Source organism: Nansenia antarctica (assembly GCF_963989245.1).
Source record: "Nansenia antarctica genome assembly, chromosome: 1".
Lineage (NCBI taxonomy): Eukaryota > Metazoa > Chordata > Actinopteri > Argentiniformes > Microstomatidae > Nansenia > Nansenia antarctica.
Genome location: NC_137674.1, coordinates 37095131 through 37114064, shown reverse-complemented (window position 1 = coordinate 37114064; position 18934 = coordinate 37095131). Strand labels below are relative to the sequence as shown.

General features: G+C 46.0%; 1 protein-coding gene across 1 annotated transcript in view; it reads left to right on the top strand.

Annotated features, from left to right (window-relative positions):
* plekhh1 (pleckstrin homology domain containing, family H (with MyTH4 domain) member 1) overlaps window positions 1-18277 on the top strand; it is a 37193-nt gene extending 18916 nt beyond the window's left edge. Inside the window, exons 6-30 of the mRNA XM_080549970.1 lie at window positions 1-62; window positions 1116-1262; window positions 1614-2458; window positions 2603-2681; window positions 4787-4878; window positions 5254-5401; window positions 5598-5734; window positions 6126-6236; window positions 6458-6544; window positions 6746-6904; window positions 8714-8794; window positions 8969-9148; window positions 9283-9394; window positions 9884-9996; window positions 11283-11459; window positions 11703-11800; window positions 12089-12266; window positions 12668-12823; window positions 13468-13565; window positions 13702-13843; window positions 14132-14274; window positions 14397-14526; window positions 14658-14741; window positions 15676-15822; window positions 16439-18277. The exon at window positions 1-62 is cut by the window's left edge and continues 20 nt beyond it. Of these exons, the coding sequence (XP_080406096.1) occupies window positions 1-62; window positions 1116-1262; window positions 1614-2458; window positions 2603-2681; window positions 4787-4878; window positions 5254-5401; window positions 5598-5734; window positions 6126-6236; window positions 6458-6544; window positions 6746-6904; window positions 8714-8794; window positions 8969-9148; window positions 9283-9394; window positions 9884-9996; window positions 11283-11459; window positions 11703-11800; window positions 12089-12266; window positions 12668-12823; window positions 13468-13565; window positions 13702-13843; window positions 14132-14274; window positions 14397-14526; window positions 14658-14741; window positions 15676-15822; window positions 16439-16630 (3898 nt within the window). The 3' untranslated portion in view covers window positions 16631-18277. The remainder of the gene's footprint in view (window positions 63-1115; window positions 1263-1613; window positions 2459-2602; window positions 2682-4786; window positions 4879-5253; window positions 5402-5597; window positions 5735-6125; window positions 6237-6457; window positions 6545-6745; window positions 6905-8713; window positions 8795-8968; window positions 9149-9282; window positions 9395-9883; window positions 9997-11282; window positions 11460-11702; window positions 11801-12088; window positions 12267-12667; window positions 12824-13467; window positions 13566-13701; window positions 13844-14131; window positions 14275-14396; window positions 14527-14657; window positions 14742-15675; window positions 15823-16438) is intronic.
* Window positions 18278-18934: the final 657 nt, after the last annotated feature.

Below are 18934 nucleotides of genomic sequence, written 5' to 3'. Positions count from 1 at the left end.
ACTGAAGATGACCAACCTGAAGCAGGCAGAACAGATCCTGCTGCTGCGGGACAAATTACAAGGTGATTCAGCTCACACAACCAACAACCAAAGACCCAGAGCTGTTTGTCTCAGTTTTGAGTTTGCTTTGCGGCTTAAGCCGAGTACACACTAGACGATTTTAACCCCGATTTAGCTGTCGCCGCCCAGTTTTTGCGGTCGGAGACAAAATCCTCCAGTCGTTGCAAACCCGGGGACGCGCCGTCTCCGACGCTCGTTTAATGTGACCGGCTCAGAGACGCAATCGGAGGGCCGCCGACCCCGTCGCAGGGCTCCAGATCTTTTCAAACATGTTTCATTTTATCGGCCGACGGAATCTACGTTCTGCTAGTCTGAGATGGGCAACGACCCGTGTGGACAGCACAGCCAATGAGAGGTCGAGGAAATGCAGCGCGGAGGAGGCGTGAAAGTAGAAATGGCTATTTATATAATAGTAAATAGCCTATTATATAAATAGCCATATATGTATATATATATATGTATATATTACATATAGTAATATGGCTATTTTCTAGTAGAAATGAGCTCCATCTTTTTTTGACAGCTGTCAACGTCTCGTCATCATGTGCTGATATCGCGACACTACAGCTTGGCGAATCGTCCTGACCAAGTGAAGAATCTTGTAGTCTGTGAGCCCCCGTCGTTGCCACATCCTGTAGTGTGTGATGTGCTGCGCAGTCTGCGCGCCGCAGCGACACGGACACCAGCACGACGGTCGTTTAGTGTGAGAGGCTCAGCGATGTTACAACTTGAAAAGTTGTCTAGTGTGTAGCCGCCTTTACATGGACATTAAGCAGTACCTCTGCTTGGACGTATAGCTTAAAGGGATAGTGCACCCACATTACAAAATCACATATTGTATTTGCTTCCTTTACCTCTGAAAGAAGTCTATGGATTCAATAAAATACTGATTATAAAATGTTTAAAAAGAAGTCTATGGATAAGAGCAGACTGTTCTGTTTACCAAATATGTGATTTTGTTATTTGGGTGAACTATCTCTTTAATGTCTGTGTTATTATATTGTTCCTTGGGTTTACTTTCCCTTTCTCTTTCTCTCTCTCTCTCTCTCCATCAGCTCTTCTGGAAAGCCCTGGGTCTCCTGGGACCCCCACGTCTCCTATCCCTGATGCCCACCTGGTTCCCAGTAGTCCCCTGTACCCCCCTAGCTGTCCTGGGACACCGCCCGCCCAACAGGAGGAGTGCTGGAGACACCCAAGCCCCCGTATGCCCACCTCACCCACTGGCACCCATTCAGCAGGAGGTATGGTCATTTACTCCCTTCACAACCTACCCCACCCCCCACCCCATCTCTAATGACCCACATAGTTACCTTCATTGGTCTACTGTACACTGTGATCATCACTCTTGGTCCTGGAGAGTCGCAGTGATGCAGGCTTTTGCTCCAGCCCAGCAGTGACACACCAGATTCAGCTAAATCAAGGTTTTTTTGAAGATCAGTTGGTTCAGTTGATCCTGAGGCTCTCCAGGATCAGGAGTGAGTATCATTGGTCTACACTATTGAGTCGGTTTTATTTAAGACAATGTCTCTCTCTCTCTCTCTCTTTGCTTGCAGACGTGAAGAGGAAGTTTGTGGAGAGTTCTGACAGTCATGAGAGAGCAAAGCAGTCTTCCAAAGCCAGCGGTGACAGAGGGGACACGACAGCCCACGTGTCCGTGTGTGATACTCCCTCTCAGGGCCGGGGCAGGGAGGGACCAGGGAGCCCTGTGTCACCTACTGGATCAGAGCTACCAGGGGGTCCCACCCCCACCCTCACCTCCGGCAGAGGGGGCAGGGCAGGGGGCTCCGACAGAGACCACTCCTCCGATGAGCTCAACAGCAAGTTCCGCTCCCAGCGCCTCCGCTCCTCCTCCTCTTCGTCCTCCTCCTCTTCCTCGGCCTATGAGACCCATGGCACTAGCAGCACCCCCGACACCCCTACCCCGCACCTCACGCCCAAAAGCCCGCTTCTGTCCCGCTCTCCATCCAACTCCCACCCCTTCCAGATGTCCCAACCCCAACCCCAGCCCCTGGCTCTGCTCTCGGGCGCCAGCATGACCCTGCCCAAGGTGCGGACCCCCCTCCTGCCCCGTGACAGCATCCAGCTGGTGAAGAAGCATTACAGCCAACCCCAGCCTGGCCTTGAGAGGCTCCACCACCTCAACGTCAACATAGACATCATGACCGCCTACACCACCTCACAGAGTCCTACGTCCACCTCGCCCTGCACCCACGTGCTGGAGGAGACGGACATTGACGACGGCCTACCTGATAGCATGGAGGGGGTGGTGGAGGGGGCAGGGGCAGAGGCCCCTCCCCACGACGGAGTGTCCTTTGTCGGGCTTGCAGAGGAGCTTGAACTACTGGACCCAGAGGTCCTGAAACCCCCCACCCCTCCACTGCACCGCTTCCCCTCCTGGGTAAGACTTGAGCGAGAGAGATGAGAGTCATGAGAATATGTTCAGATAGGAATACGAATGCTGTCCATGAATGCTACATATGAATGCTATTGATTTGATGTTTGTGTTCATGTTGAGTTGAACACTATGCTATGTGCTGTACAGGAGAGCCACATCTACGCCGTGGCCAAATCTGGCATGAGAGTGTCTGAGGCAGCTCCTGTGGCCCGGGGCCCTGGGCGAGGTGAGCCCCCCCCCCGACTTGACTTACTTAACTTGAACTTTGAGAGGTCATCCACCAAAATGTTTTCCACTGCACTCTGTTTTTTTCTTTCAGCTTCCCTCAAGGTGTATTTCTGGTCTTCTATGCTGCATAATGACCCCTCTACACAGGGCTGCCAAGTCTCACGCAATCACCGTGAGACTCACGCATTTCAACCAGGTCTCACGCTCTCACGCGCATCTCTATTTCTCACGGCGAGAAATAACGTTTTTTTTTTTTACAGGACTTTTATTTTTGAAATTCCTTGAAAGAAAGCTACCGGACATGAGTTTCGTGGCATCTTTCTGCACGCGCGTTAACTTGAGTCTGCAATCGAAGCGGCAGGCGAGCGCTGATGGAAGAACCTGTGTTCACACGAGCTGCAAGAACGTAGCAAGCAGGGTTGCCAGATTGGGCTACTTTTGGTCACACTGGACGGGTGGATTCGGCAGCTTTTAGACCGGTTGGGCTGGACATTGTCAATTCCATCTGGCAACCGTGGTAGCAAAATATGTGCATACATTACAACATCGTATCTGGTAGCCTACTGGACTGGGTTGCACCAATATGGCGTAAGTCATTACTAAATGCAGGCATTTAGTAGTTACTAAACCCCTAGTTGTTACTAGTTAGTTTCAAACTAGTTGTTTACTAATTTCGGTTGCACCACGCCAATCTTTTGCCAATCTTAGCTAGATCTCAATCTCAGTTTTGGTAACTGTTTTTTGTTTCTCTACTGTAACATAACCAGGTACATTAATAATAATAATTATTATTAATAATTACAATTTACAATACAAATACAACAATTGGGAGTCCCTCCAAAAAAATGTGGGCGCGCTGCACGCGCACAAAATCACCCACCAAGCCCTCATTCTGACCCAGGAAAAACCCTGGTATGTACTGTATAACATGATAGCCATCTATGAGCAATGCACTGTATATAAGATGATGACCACGGGTCTTTCTGCTGCTGACCAAGGGGCTGAGTCCTGTTGATGGGGCCAATTTTTCTTTTAGAGTCTGTAGGCTACTGTATTTGTTTATTAAGATTTCATAAATATGATATATTGTCAGAATTTTTTTCTTGTTTTATAAAATGTTATTATTTATTATTTTCATTTCTTGTGCTGGTTTATTATGAACAACATGTAAAATTGCAGGAAACTAGCACAAATAATTGGGTGGGAGAGAGGGGCCGCCGCTGCCAAAACGTGCACAGTTTTGGGTCGCTCCACCGCCAAAAAATCTCACTCCAAACTTTTGGTGAAACTTGGCAGCCCTGCCTCTACATAATGTTGTATTGGGAAAAAATAAACAAAGGTCTTGACTCATTGTTTGTATCCAAACATCTCAAAGAATAGTGTGTTTAACTAGTGGGAAACAGAGCTGTGTGAACAGCCTGTCTGTGAAGTGATGACAAGGCGCGTCGCTGATGTTAGTGTCTGTGGATGGTAAGTGGGGATCTGTCAGTGCTCCTTTTGATGTCACTTCCTCCTGCTCGAGGGTGCAAAGAAACACCTGTGCAGGTGTGAGGTGGCGAGCTCTACTCTGGAAAGCTTTTAAGAGCTGTGGAAGAACATGGGGAGGGGGGGGGGGCAGGACGGGATGGAGGTAAATGTTGCTTTTTAATCAGCTGTGATGAAAGGATGAGCCCAGGGTATAATTATGTCTTTGCCATCTCTCCCCACCTCCACCACATCCATTTAGCTCAGTAAGGAGAACACACAGAGCATACACAGCATCCATAAGTATGCCAGATCTATCCAAACAACTGCTGCATGACGCTTCAGAGGATTACGTGATTCATAGTAGATTGTAACAAAAAAAACAACAGTATTTCTGTAGTTGAACATACTGCTGCTATCACTTATTGTTAAAGGAAGTATTTTTACTTGAGGTCATTGTGATGTATAGTTGTTTCTTACTTTAGGTGAGGGTATTAACAGCATTATAAATCACTCTGGGTAAAGCATCTGCTAAATGGCTCAATTGTGAATGTTATGCAAGTATCCTATACATGCAGTAGAGAGACGAGTGGGTAAAGTACTGTACGTCTTTTCTTTTCTTTTTAATGTTTTCTGCAGGGTCCAACTTACCCCAGTACCCCGCCGCAGGTCCATTCACTCACTTGATCTACAAGAATATCAATGTGCCTGTCTATACCACACTCAAAGGGGTAAGAACAAATTGTAATTTTTTTCCCGGAAGTCGGCTTGGTTGGTTTGAATTTATTTCTCCACATTGTATAAATACCTGAACATGGTTCAATTTTTGTGTCACTGCAATTGATTTCAGTCATATAGATCCTTGGATAATATTATTATTATTATTATTATTATTATTATTATTATATTATCATGGATTATTAATATATATTATTATTGTTGTTGTTGTTATTATTATAAGGGACGCTTAAACAATAATTGATAAGATCGATCATTTACAGTCGTGCTAAAATGTTTTCGCTTCAATACCTGAGCACATTGACTCATCTGTGATATGATCTGAGTACTGTATCTCTGCCTGCCTCTCCTCTCTGACTGGGTCTCAGAAAGCCACTCAGATCAGCAGTGTCCCCCTGCCTGATGACGACTCCGGCTCTGAGGACGACAGTGGTTCTCTGGCCAGTCTCCGGACCTCCACCCTGAGCCCTGACAAGAAGGGCAGCACCCCGGGGAGCCCCCGCGCCGTCAAGAGAGGTGAGGGGGGGTCCCCAAAGGCCCCTATTTATTTAGTCAAGTACTTATGTATTTGTTTCTTTATTTCTTTATTTGTTTATGTGTTTGTTTATTCATACTTTATTCATACAGAAGCCCTTCTAGAATAGGAGTATTAGATGTGAGTCTTCTGAACAGCCTGTTGATGTCTTCCCCTCTCTCTGCCGTCTCATCCTAGGTGTGTCCATGTCCTCCATCAGCTCAGAGAGTGACTACGCCATCCCACCGGACGCCTACTCCCTGGACAGTGACTACTCTGAGCCTGAACACAAAGTCCAGCGCACCTCCTCCTACTCCTGCGAGAGCACGGGGCCTGTGGGTGACCCCTCTACCTCTCCCTCTCCCTCCCCCTCTCTCTCCCTCCGTCCCACTACAAAGCCACTGAACTGGACTATCCCCACTCAACCATCTCTCTCTCTTCCCTCCAACACCTCGTTATAGAGCCACTGAACCACCACTGACCCCAGGCTACTCAGAACTGATCTCCTGTAATCAATTACTCACATGACAGGACTTACACTGATATTCATTCCCCTTGCAGTTTAAATACCCCTTAAATCTGTAAAATATCCCTTAATATGGCCTCTGCATCCCAGGGCAGCCACTTGTTAGATGAGTCAGTAAGTAAATCAGATAATTGCTTAATTTTATCTGTGTATGTGATTTGATAGACTACTACCCCAACTTTGCTGCTGTTTCTCCACAGGAGATGTTGGAGAAATCTGGCTACTTGCTGAAGATGGGCAGTCAGGTGAAGGCCTGGAAGCGCCGCTGGTTTATACTGAGGAACGGGGAGATCCACTACTACAAGTCACCTGTAAGCGACTTTAACACTTTCTGCTCTCAATACAGGGGGGTATTAGAGATGTGTGAAGAATGTTGCTGTGGAGTTAAAAAAATATATTTGTTTGTTTGTGAGCGTGTGTGTGTGTGTGTGTGTGTGTGTGTGTGTGTGTTTGTGTGTGTGTGTGTGTGTGTGTTTGTGCGCACGCTGATACTGTGTTATGTGAATAACATATTGTGTGTGTGTTTTTACAGAGTGATGTCATTCGGAAGCCTCAGGGCCAGATGGAGCTCAACTCTTCCTGCCGTATCGCTCGTGGAGAGGGAGCACAGACGTTCCAGGTGAGGGGCACACACACACACACACACACACACACACACACACAGATTCCAAAGACAAGGGGCTTAACGATGACATCAGGCATAACATTGCCAGGAATGTATTCTTGGGTATCTGACTCTGATCTCTTTTGACCTGATGATGTTATCTGTATGACTGTTTTTGGTTTTGGCTTTTTCTCATATTTCCCTCTGTGTAATCAGCTGATTACAGAGAAGAAGACATTCTACCTGACAGCCGACTCGCCTAACATCTTGGAGGAGTGGATCAGGGTTCTGCAGAACATCCTCAAAGTCCAGGCCAGCAGCCCCGTCGCCATGGAGACCACGGCCAAACCCACAGTGCGTGGCTGGCTGACTAAGGTAAGGGTTCAGAGGTCAACAGGGTTGAGATCAGGGTCACCATGACATAGAAAGAGAGAGTTCCTGATAATAATTCACGGCTGGTTTTCGCAGACCCAGATTAAGCCTAATCCTAGTCTAATAAATCTTCAATGCACATTTTCTATTGAAAATGTTATGAAGTCCAGGACTAGGTTTAATCTGTACCACCCGTTCATGTTTCCTTATAGACAGGCCTTACTACAAAGCTAGATTAATGCAAAAGCTCTCCCTAAATATGGAATATCTACTCCATACATTCAATAATGAATTTCACATGAAGACATAGGACAGTTAAACACCCACATAGGCTTGAAGGGAAGGTGTCGTCACTGTGGTAGAGATAGACCACAGTGACAGTTTGATTGAAGGCTGAATTCCTGGACAGCTAAATCACGTTAGGACACAGCTAGGGGTCAGGGGCTAGTGGAGGAATGTTGGGAGTGCTAACCCCCACTCCCCAGGGCTTTCTTCTGGTTGTCCACACTAGAGGTGTATCTGTCAGTATGGTTAAGATAAGGGGCTACTAGACCCTGTGTTACGTTCTTGTTCTCTAGGCTAGGTGAAGAAGAAGTAACACATTACAGTTGGTATGAGTAAAAGTAAAGATATTTATTTGGCCATGACAGTTTTGACGTCTTATGGTAATTATAAAAACAGAATTAGAACTAACAAACAAATGCCTCACAAATAAAATAAACAAAAAACACATCCCTAGGATGGTTGTAAAACAACAAACAAAAAAGTCACTATGTAAAATCCTTAAAGTATAAAGTGACTATTCGAGTACAAAACACAAAGTATCCACCAAACATCTCTGAACAAAGTATCAACTAAATCATAACAAAAAGAGATCTAACAAAGTAAACCACCCGCATGGCATACAACAAAATGGTGGGAGCCTGTTGTGTGAGACACAACAGCTCCTGCTGGTTATCCCTCGGTGTCTTTTGAATGGTGTGGCCTCTGATGATTGGCTGGTGTTCTGATGATTGGCTGGTGTGGCCTCTGATGATTGGCTGGTTGATTGGCTGGATGATTTCCCAATTATCAAGGGGGGTGGATCCCCTGGACAAGGACTCATCTCCTATTTAGGTTTTAAAGAGACACACCAACCAGAACAGACACTACTACAGACACAAACATATAGACAGACAACCAGGCTACTCATAGCCATCACACCCTGTAACATCAGAGATGTGTGTGTGTGTGTGTGACAGGCTGACTGACGGCCTGGCGCTGACTGACTGATGAACCCTCTCTTCCTGTCCTGCTAGCTTTGATCTCTGGCAGGACCAGATGGGGCTTTACACACTACAGGGTCAACCTCACCCTGGCTCTGCTATTGTCCTCTCCAGCACTGTTTCAACAAAAACAACAACAACAACAACAACAACAACAACAACAACAACAACAACAACAACTATGGTGAAATATGTAACCCGCCCAGCTCAGCCCAGTATGGCTCAGCTCAGCTTGGCTTGGCCCAGTTTGGCTCTGTAGTGTGAATTAGGGTTAAAGCACCTCAAGTTGGAGTGTTTCGTTGGTTCAGTGCCCCTCTGCATATTTGACCCCCAGTGACCCTGATTAGGATATGCCCAGCTGGCTTCATGTGCTCTAGCCGTACTGTGCTGCCTGCTTTCCAAATAAGGACATTGTCTTTAGTCAGAACGGTAGTGAATCTTAGCCTGGTCAAGCAGACTGACTTTCACGTTTCGTAAGTGAAACAGAATGTGAGCTGCCTCAACCCTCTCAACTCCCTCCTCCCCTGCCTTCCTCTCTCTTTTTCAGGTCAAGCACGGGCACTCCAAGCTGGTGTGGTGCTCCTTGGTTGGCAAAGTGTTCTATTACTACCGGAACCAGGATGACAAGGTGCAATTTCTCCCTTTCTGGGCTTAAGCTTACCGTCATGTGCAAAGCCAGTTTTGTAGCACATTGGAGTGTCTTATTGTTCTTGTCCTGACACTGTGTGGTGTGTGTGTGTGTGTGTGTGTGTGTGTGTGTGTGTGTGTGTGTGTGCGTCTGCGTCTCCTCGTCGTGTATCAGTTTCCCCTGGGCCAGCTGCGTATGCGCGAGGCGGCGGTGGAGGAGGTGGACCGGTCATGTGACTCTGATGAGGACTACGAGGTGGGGAGCAGAGGGTTCCTGTCCTCTCACTGTACCCTGGTGGTCCACCCCAGAGAGCAGAGCCCCACCTACCTGCTCATAGGGACCAAGCAGGAGAAGGTACACACCCCCCCCCCCCCTTCCCCATAACCAAACAGGAGAGGGGGAAAGACCTGACAGCTTTCAGTTCAGCTCTATGATATGAACATATCCATGTATACCTCTAAACTGTGACCCCTCCTCCACCTGTGCAGGACACCTGGCTGTACCACCTGTCGGTGGCAGCGGGCAGCTGTGCCAGCTTCAAGGTGGGCACGGAGTATGAGCAGCTGATGGGAAAACTCCTGGATGTCCAGGACGACCCAGGTGCGGGACACATAGAACCATCTGTCTGTCTGATGTAATATAGAATCATATGTGCCATTTAGCAGAGGCTTTTATCCAGAGAAACGTACATTCTAGTCATTTTTTGTCTTGTGTATAACCTGGTCCCAGCAAGAATTGAACCCAGAACCTAAGCGTCGCTAGCTTCATGCTCTACCAACTGAGCCACACAGTACCATTATATAACAAAGGACCAGTCTGATGCATAAGCTGCTGTCTAGCTTGGGTCTATAACCAAGTATCAGGGATCCAGATTTAGTTCATTAATCTGTATTATTTTCAACCAAGACTGGCCAGTTAATCCAGCCTGCAGACAGTGTTTATGGCCAATATGTCTGCATGGGGGTTACTGTTTGTCAGCTGTTGTGCCACTTGAGTTTGTAACACAATCTGTGTGTGTACGTGTCTGTGTGTGTGTACGTGTGTGCGTGTGTGTGCGTGTGTGTGCATGTGTGTGTGTTTGTACCCCAGACTCTGCGCTGTGGAGGAGCGAGGCCCTGTGCTTCTGTAAAGAGGGTCTGCGCTCCCCTCTCACCACTCTACCCTCTGAGGCACTACAGACAGAGGCTCTCAAACTCTTCAAGGTCGGTCTCTTCCTCTTTCATCCCTCTCTCATGCCTTCACGTCCGTTATTTTCTTTGCCCTCAGTATCCCTTTCTTTTTTCTCTCTCTCTCTTCCTCTCTCATCTCACAAATCCCTCTCTTTCTCCTCTCCCGTCTGCCCACATTCCTGTGTGCTACTCTGTCTGGGGGCATCCACCCGCTCTCCTGGTCTGTCCCCATGGCCCCCTTCCCCTCTCTCCCCCCTCTTGGCTCCCCTCCATTCCCCTCCGCCTTCCCGCGGACCTGCCACTCACATCCAGATCAAAGCCTTTTTCGGGGACGGAGCCTCCAGCTCATTAGGAGTGTGGAAGAGAGATAATAGGCTTGATGATCTCCTCTGATTGAAGCGAAGCGCTCGTCTGCTTTCCAGCCTGTGTGAAAGAAGGACCTTCAGACCGCAGAGCGCCGCAGAGCGCCGCAGAGCGCAGGACCTGGGAGGTCAGCGCGCCTTTGTGGATGCAATGGCAGGAGAGAGGGAGTGGGAACCAGGGGTAATGGACTGGAGCAGCTACAGGACGACAGACCTTGACCTTGTTAGAGAGAGGGAAGATCCTGTTCCTCTCTTTTCAACTCTTCCTCCCCAAATCCCCCTCCCTCTCCCTCTCCCTCTCTCTCTCTCTCTCCCTCTCCCTCTCTCTCTCTCCCTCTCTCTCTCTCTCTCTCTCTCTCTCACTCCCCTCTCTGCTTCAGTGAGCTCTCCCCCTCCCGTTCTGCGTTGCTGCTCCATGGGTATCGGACAATGGAGCCCTCCTCTCGTTTGACCAGTGAGCCTTTTTTTTCAAAGAGTTGCCGCATACACAGAGAGGAACTGGATCCATTGAATATTTCTCCTTATTACTGTCGCCTTTGAAGCATGTTCTGATCTGACGTGACAGGATTGGAGGACAGCTATTTCATGGTGCTACTTTGCTTTCACCTGTTGTGTTATATCAACGTTTACTTAAAGGAGTAGAGGAAAGAATGAAAACATGAAGAAAAAAAATGTTGACCCATGTTTCTGTACATGGCCTTGATCCTAAGAAGCTCTTTCTCCCCCTCGAGGCATGACAGCTATGTTTGATAGCTATATCGTGACTTAATTTGAAGTGTAAATCACTCCCAAGTAGGACATGTGGGACAGGCCTTCAAGTTGCTGCATGTTTCATTCGATTTTCCTCAGTTGGGTGGCCATGGTTCTGTGTGTGTTTACGTCCCCTGCTGGTAGATTACTGGTACTGTATAACATTGACCTGGAATGATTTTGTCTGTGTATCCTTTACGTTCCCAGTCCTGTCAGCTGTTCATCAACGTGCTGGTGGAGTCGCCATCCATCGATTACCACACGTCCCTGGCCCAGAATGCATTGCAGGTGTGCCTGACACACCCAGAGCTTCAGAACGAGATGTACTGTCAGCTGATCAAACAGACCAATCGGCGAACGCCACACAACTACTCCCTCATTCAGGTGATTATGAATCCTGTCACATTAATCACCTGATTGTGTTGTTTCATTTTTATTTTATTTTATTTTAATCTCATATTATTATTTATTTGTTTAATTCTCAGCCGTTCTTAGAAAGAGAGTAGAGTAGTACTTTATGAATCATTTACAGCAGCAGATAGACAAAGGTCCATGTCTAAAAACAGACAATAACTAGGGTTAGTTGTAGTGACTTGTGTCTTTCATCCTTGTCTCCTGTGTCTTCAGTGCTGGCAGCTGATGTCGGTGTGTGTGGCTCTCTTCCTGCCTCAGCAGCACTTCTTGTGGTATCTGAAACAGTACTTGCAGCATCATGCAGACCCCAGGTATATAAAACAACCGTTGACCTTATGCAAAAAAAAAATATTTCTAAAGCAATTCAAACTAATAGGGCTGGTTTAGATAATGCCTAGTCCGAGACTAAAATGCATTTTCAATGGACATTTACTATTGACTTACTATTATATATTTTAGTCCAGGACCAGGCTTAATCTGTGCCTGGGAATCTGTTCTCAAGAGTGCTGATCTGTGTGTGTGTGTGTGTGTGTGTGTGTGTGTGTGTGTGTGTGTGTGTGTGTGTGTGTGTGTGTGTGTGTGTGTGTGTGTGTGTGTAGGAGTGAGGTGGGGAAGTATGCGGTGTACTGCCAGAGGTCTGTGGAGCGGACCTTGCAGAATGGAGAAAGGGAGGCCAAGCCCTCACGCATGGAGATCCTGTCCATCCTACTGAGGAACCCCTACCACCACTCACTACCCTTCAGCATCCCTGTCCACTTTATGAACAGCACCTACCAGGTAACACACACACACGCACACACACACACCTCACTCACTACTCCTCAGTATCCCTGTCCACTTTATGAACAACACCTACCAGGTAACACACACACACACACCTCACTCACTACTCCTCAGTATCCCTGTCCACTTTATGAACAGTACCTACCAGGTAACACACACACACACCTCACTCACTACTCCTCAGTATCTCTGTCCACTTTATGAACAACACCTACCAGGTAACACACACACACACACACACACACACACACACACACACACACACACACACACACACATACACACTACCCATCCCTAAAATACAGTATACTTTCTCACCCCTGTTATCTTGCAGTGCTATTTTTGTGTGTGGTGTTGTTTTATAATGTTTAATTGACCCCTCCTCTCTCTCCTAGGTGGTGGGCTTCGACGGCTCCACCACAGTGGAGGAGTTCCTCAACACACTGAACCAGAGGGTGGGCATGAGGAAGCCACATCTGTCTGGGTTCTCTCTCTTCACTGACGACCCCTCAGGCAAAGACCTGGAACATTGCCTCCAGCCTTCAGTCAAGGTGAGTGGGACAGTACCAAGAGAGGGGACTCGGACCAGGGTTAAGGTTAAGGTTTAGGGTTAGAATTAGGGAAGGATTATGGTTAGGGCCAGGGTTAAGGTTAAGGTTTAGGGTTAGAATTAGGGAAGGATTATGGTTAAGGTTAGGGCTAGGGCCAGGGTTAAGGTTAAGGTTTAGGGTTAGAATTAGGGAAGGATTATGGTTAAGGTTAGGGCTAGGGCCAGGGTTAAGGTTTAGGGTTAGAATTAGAATTAGGGAAGGGTTAAGGTTAGGGCTAGGGCTAGGGCTAGGGCCATGGTTAAGGTTACGTTTTAGGGTTAGAATTAAGGAAGGGTTAAGGTTAGGGCTAGGGCCATGGTTAAGGTTAAGGTTTAGGGTTAGAATTAGGGAAGGGTTATGGTTAGGGCTAGGGCCAGGACCAGGGTTAAGGTAGCGTCTTCCCAAGGATTCCACTAAACATCTGGGCAGAGAGTAGGGGGGTTTTATCACTTCATCACCATACAAAGCAATGAAGCAGTTAACAGGTGTTCCTACTAACTCGATTTACACACTGTAAGTTGTGTAAATGGGGAACAATTAAATGATTCAGGAATGCTGATATGCTTTCTTGATGATTGATTGATGGTTTTCACCCCTGGTTTTAGATCTGTGATGTCATCTCAAAGTGGGAGCAGGCCCTGAAAGAGCTGCACCCTGGGAAATACGAGGGGACACGCATTGTTCGTCTGACATACAAGAGCAGGTACTGTCGATTTTCCAAGCTTTAGCATGCACCTGCTGTGCTTTGGTCTGTTCAACTACTTATCTCTAGAAGCTGCATTGACGTGTGTGTGTGTGTGTGTGTGTGTGTGTGTGTGTGTGTGTGTGTGTGTGGGTAGGTTGTGTTTCCGGGCTCAGGCGAAGGGAGAGACGGAGCGAGAGCGCCTCCTGCTGGCCTACCAGGTGAATGATGAAGTTCACCAAGGCCACTTCCCTGTGAACAAGGAGCTGGCTCTGGAGGTGGCTGCTCTCATGGCCCAGGTGTGTACTGTAGTAGAGGACCACTGCCTGGGGGGGGGATACAGTATTTGAAGAGTGTGTGTGTGCATGTTTGTCGGTTGTGGTGCATGAGCAATCGATTGTGATTGTTGAGTTTGTTTGTGGATTGTGTGTTGTTGTTTCAGGGTGTACTGTACTGTAGTTGTGTGAGCAGGAGAGACGTGTTTTGTTTTAGCATTTGGTAGCGTGCCAGGTACACACGATAGAGTAGGTCATATGATATGACTGGATAATGAAAGTTATCAACAAACACACACACACTCCTTACAGGTTGAGAATGGTGATCTGGACCGGCCAGCACCCTCCTCTCCCAGCAGCTCTCCTCAGCCCAAATCACAACAGATCATCCAGCAGGCACTGGAGCGCTTCTATCCCAAACGCTACAAACAGGACTTCAGCATGGACCAGCTCAGGTAACACTACCAAACTGTGCATAGACACATATACTGTACACTGTACAGTGTAGACACACACACACACACTCTTATTTATTTATTTATTTATATCCTTTCATACCCCCGCTCACCCCCTGCAGAGATCTATCGGAGCGTCTGGCCACAAAGTGGTCTGTCCTGCGTGGATGCAGCGCATCAGAGTGTGTGAGGATCTACCTGACTGTTGCTCGCAAGTGGCCATTGTTTGGTGCCAAGCTCTTCAGTGCCAAGGTGACAAAATAGACCACACAAGCTGTCCTGTTTGTCTATACTCTGTCTACAGGGACTGCTGTTGTTGTTGTTGTTGTTGTTGTGTTGTTGCCAGTTGTTCTCTAACCATTCTACGTCTCTTCTGTCTACAGCCTATACCCCCCTCCTCTGTAGAGCAGGCCCAGGTATGGCTAGCTGTCAATGAGGACGGATTGTGTGTGCTCGACTATACAATGGTAAGTGTGTATACTGTATGTTCCTGTTTATATGCCTGCATAACCATAGCTCAAGTAACGATTCACTCGTTTCCAGGCAGGCTAAATTCAAAACAATGTAGGGCATTACTGAAAGTAAGATCGACCACTAGGGGGTGTGTTGCATTGATTTCCCTCAGTTTATATAAGGCCACACGGAAAAGCACCTTAGGCATAATATTTCAGTGCCAACCAATCATTCACTGTTCGCAAAAAAGAACAACCCAAGTTAAGTCATATTGAAATACAATAGAAATAGAACTGATTGCTATGAACGATTGCCTCAAATCTCTGCCTATAAAAACTGATCTGGGGGTAACTCTCCCTTTTCAGGATCCACCTGGAATTATAGTGTTTTGTTATTGTCTCTTTTTCCCTTTTCACTGGCAGAAGGTTTTAGGGTTAGAGCCGTCAAACGTTAGGTTTGGGATTTCTCTTTACAAGTCTGGCCCAGGCCTGCCCACAGAAGTAGTGGCTTGTTGATCTATTGGTCTGGAATAATTTTCTGCTGCAGGGTTTCAAACACCAGAGCCCCACAGAAAAGAAAAAGAAAAAAAAAGGCCAGCCTCTGATTCAACATATTCAACCAAGATCCAAATGTCCTGACATATAAACAATGTTAGCCTAAGCTCTATAATTTTCGCCAGGCTGTATTCCTCCATGTCATTTTCGGTTTGGCGTCCCTCCTGCTTCAGAGCACTTACTAGCTGTTATGAAAAATAGGCACAATTAAAAATAAAGGATTGGAAATAATGTCATCCTACTTCAGGCCCAATTTGTCTTGAAAAACAAACCAATAACAGAAATGATTTTGACAGCAAAGTTTGTGGCCTCTCCTAGTGAAAGATGAAAATGATAAGTTCTATATTCAGATATAGTTAACTCTAATCACAGAGAATTATGTCTTTCTTTTCAGCACCTGCTGGTCACATACTCCTACCAATCAGTGATCACCTTTGGCGGTTGCCGTGACGACTTCATGGTGGTGGTGAGCCAGATCAGGGAGCAGGGTGTTGGGAAGAAAACCGTTGAGAAGCTGGTCTTCGCTATGGCTAAACCCAAGGTAAGGCCCCTAGACCGCTGCTCTTTACATCTGGCCAAATGTTCAGTCAGATTGATTTGTGGAGAGAAATAAGAGTGAACCACAACTGCTCTGCCAACAAGTTAGCACTGAACTTAAATGAAGGTCACAGAGTCATTTGGCAGCATTCTGTTCTAAATGTCAGAGACTTGAGGTGTAAAGTAAACGTGGGTGGGTTGAGGCGTTGATATGGGATCGGTCAGACCGAGGTGGGGAAGTGAGTAAATGGTTAGCTCCTGCTATATCCCTGTCCACCTGTCGTTAAGTAGTGTTACACTCCACCGCCACTGCTCTGGGCTGGGCTGATGTAGAAAGCAGGTTGATCCTGCATTATATGTGTCGAATCCCTTCGGAGCCTTGACATAGAGTCACATTACCACTATGGGAAGTGCTAATAAGGTTGTCCGTATTCATGATGGGTGGATCAGTGTCGTTTCCATGGTTTCCTCATCGTTATAGGCATCCTGTGAGCAAGCGGGGCTCCAGCTCCCAAGAATCCAATGAAACACAACCGTATCAAATGGTAAAGCCATTATTCCCTCTCCTTCTCCTGTCTCCTCTTCCCCCACTGCCCTCCTATCCTCTCTCCACACATCAGATCTTGGAGCTGACTCTTCTGATGGCCAGCTATATTAACTACTGGACCCCCAGCCTCCCCCCTGCTGCCCACCATCAGCCCCCGGGGCCCTGCTCCCCCTTGGGGCCCCGTGGGGACAGGAAGCTGTGGGACGTGGACAGTAGGCACTTCCCCTCCATGACCTATACCACCAAGGGCCCCACACTACTGTGAATCTCACAAACATCATCCCCTTCCATATGCCTCTTGGGAACAACCAAACTGTAAAACGACAGGGTATTTAAGGAGTGACAGTACCAAGGACTTCCATCTCCAGACACAACAAGATCACCATTGTTTTTTTCTTTTGCCTTCATTCCCCTGGAGTGTATTCAATTAGATTTAAGACATTGACAAGACATTTTATTTCTTTAAACTCTTTTTTCTTTTTTAAACCATGAAGTAATGGGACATTCTATGGAAATAATGTGTGGTTCATATGAATATTTTTGCTTTAAAAATGTCTGTCAGTCTAATTAGTATATTTATTATTGTAACAAATGAGTGTTCCAACTCTGCTTCGTTTAGAAATACTGAAAGCTCACGTTTTAAAAAAACATTGAGCCTTGAGAAATGAATTTACAGCATGGGAACATATTAAAGGACCAGGTTCATCTAGCCCCCGCTTTTTGACCTTTTCCGATATCCGCTTGGCGAGAAATAATCTGGGTAGTTGGCAGCTCTTCCCCTCGGCCTTGATTCTCCCCCAGCCCCCATCTGTTCCAGGCACCATTTTCACTATTAAAAGCCTAAAAAAAAAGGTAGAAGCTGTTGTCTTTCTGTTCCTTGGTACTGCTCCCCAATAAGGAGCTAATATGATTTAAGTTTGCCTTAAAAGAAGGGGGCTTTGGAATGGCATTTACCGCTTTCTGACTGAGTGAAGCTATTCGACCTGGGAGCTCAGTAGTGGCTCACTACCTATACCTAGACATCAGGGTTTAATTGTTCTGACATATTTAGTGCCTGATGATTAGTGAATCGTATGACATTGTATATGTGACCGCAAGATTTGTGGATTTGACAGATGTTTTTTAATAGCTTCAACATTTTTTATACATGTTGTAGACATCAAATTGTACTTGATTTTTCATTAAACGATTGCACAAAATCCCTCAAGATATAGGATATGCACCACACGGTAGGGAAATGGCATGCATGACTATGACATGGGACATTTTGATGATGTGCCTTTCTGACCCATGTTTTGTAATCATCAACAAAATGTTAATTACACAATTCTAAGATGAGGTACAGTACACAGTATTAGTCTTTTTTATGAAGATAGAATAGAAATTGAGATGGAATACATTTTGAGATCTGTCAATGACTGCTTAGGATCTGAAATGTCTGTATGCTTAAGTGCTGAACTCATTTGGTGGCAAATGTACACCTCCAACTAGCTGCCCTGACAACTCAATAGAAGGGAACTGAAATGGGGTTTGTTGGACATGCTGTACTCCTTCAGGTCCCCTGATGAAATGGAGTTTTCCAACCAATTAGAGTGGACTGATACAATAGAGCTACACAAATGTTATTCATGACTTGAATTGTTTTTTTGGATCAAACCACTGTCTTTGCCATTTTCTAGTTATTTATTTCATTTCCAGCATTTTTGCAGCCTTTGCTCAAAAGTAATGTTTGCCAGAATTGTTACATTTTTAACTGAAAAGTTTCATTGACTTTGATTATGTTTGTCTCAAGTAGCAGAATAGTTGAATAGCAAACTGCACTCATCACCAGTAGCCTACTACAGTATGTTGTATTTGTGAAATAGAGATGATGTTAGTTAGTGAAACAATGTATAGCTTTTATGATGAGATTGTGTGATGAAAAATAAAACGGTATGATTTCCTCTATCAAGCTTTTACTCCTTTGCATTTATTGACATTAACCTTTTTGGGTTAATGGCTATATGGGCCCATTCCCCCTTTCCCACACAATTATTACTGAGCTAAAGCTAAGCTTTTCTTTTATTCTCTACTTCTCTAACTTGTCTCCCCATTTGGAATTTGAATATTTAGTGTAACTAGACAAATATACCTCCTGTTTCTCAGTACACACCAAATGATGTCAATGTAAACAGTTCACAGTTTACTGTACATGTAAAGTTCAAAGCAGTCATGTGATGGGAATGTCCACATGAAGCTCCCAGGAAGAGACTACACATACTGGTACTAATGCTAGGGCTTTCTTTCTACTACTGACACCTACAACCAGTCCATGTGTTGATGCAGGTGGGCTTTGGGTATGGGAGTTACTTCGACTTGCTTGATACAGATGGGTCAAAGTAGTAATGGCATGTTCCTGCCAACTATGCTATAAATCCTTTATATGATTTCTTAAAAGCTCTTGTTGTTCTGAAGTAACACTCTTATTGTGAACAGAAATGCACGTTATTGGGCTCCCTGCTGACGGTGTGCATTCATAGCTCATCAGGAAAAATAAAATAACAGGTTTTTTATTGCTCATTGCTCTAAA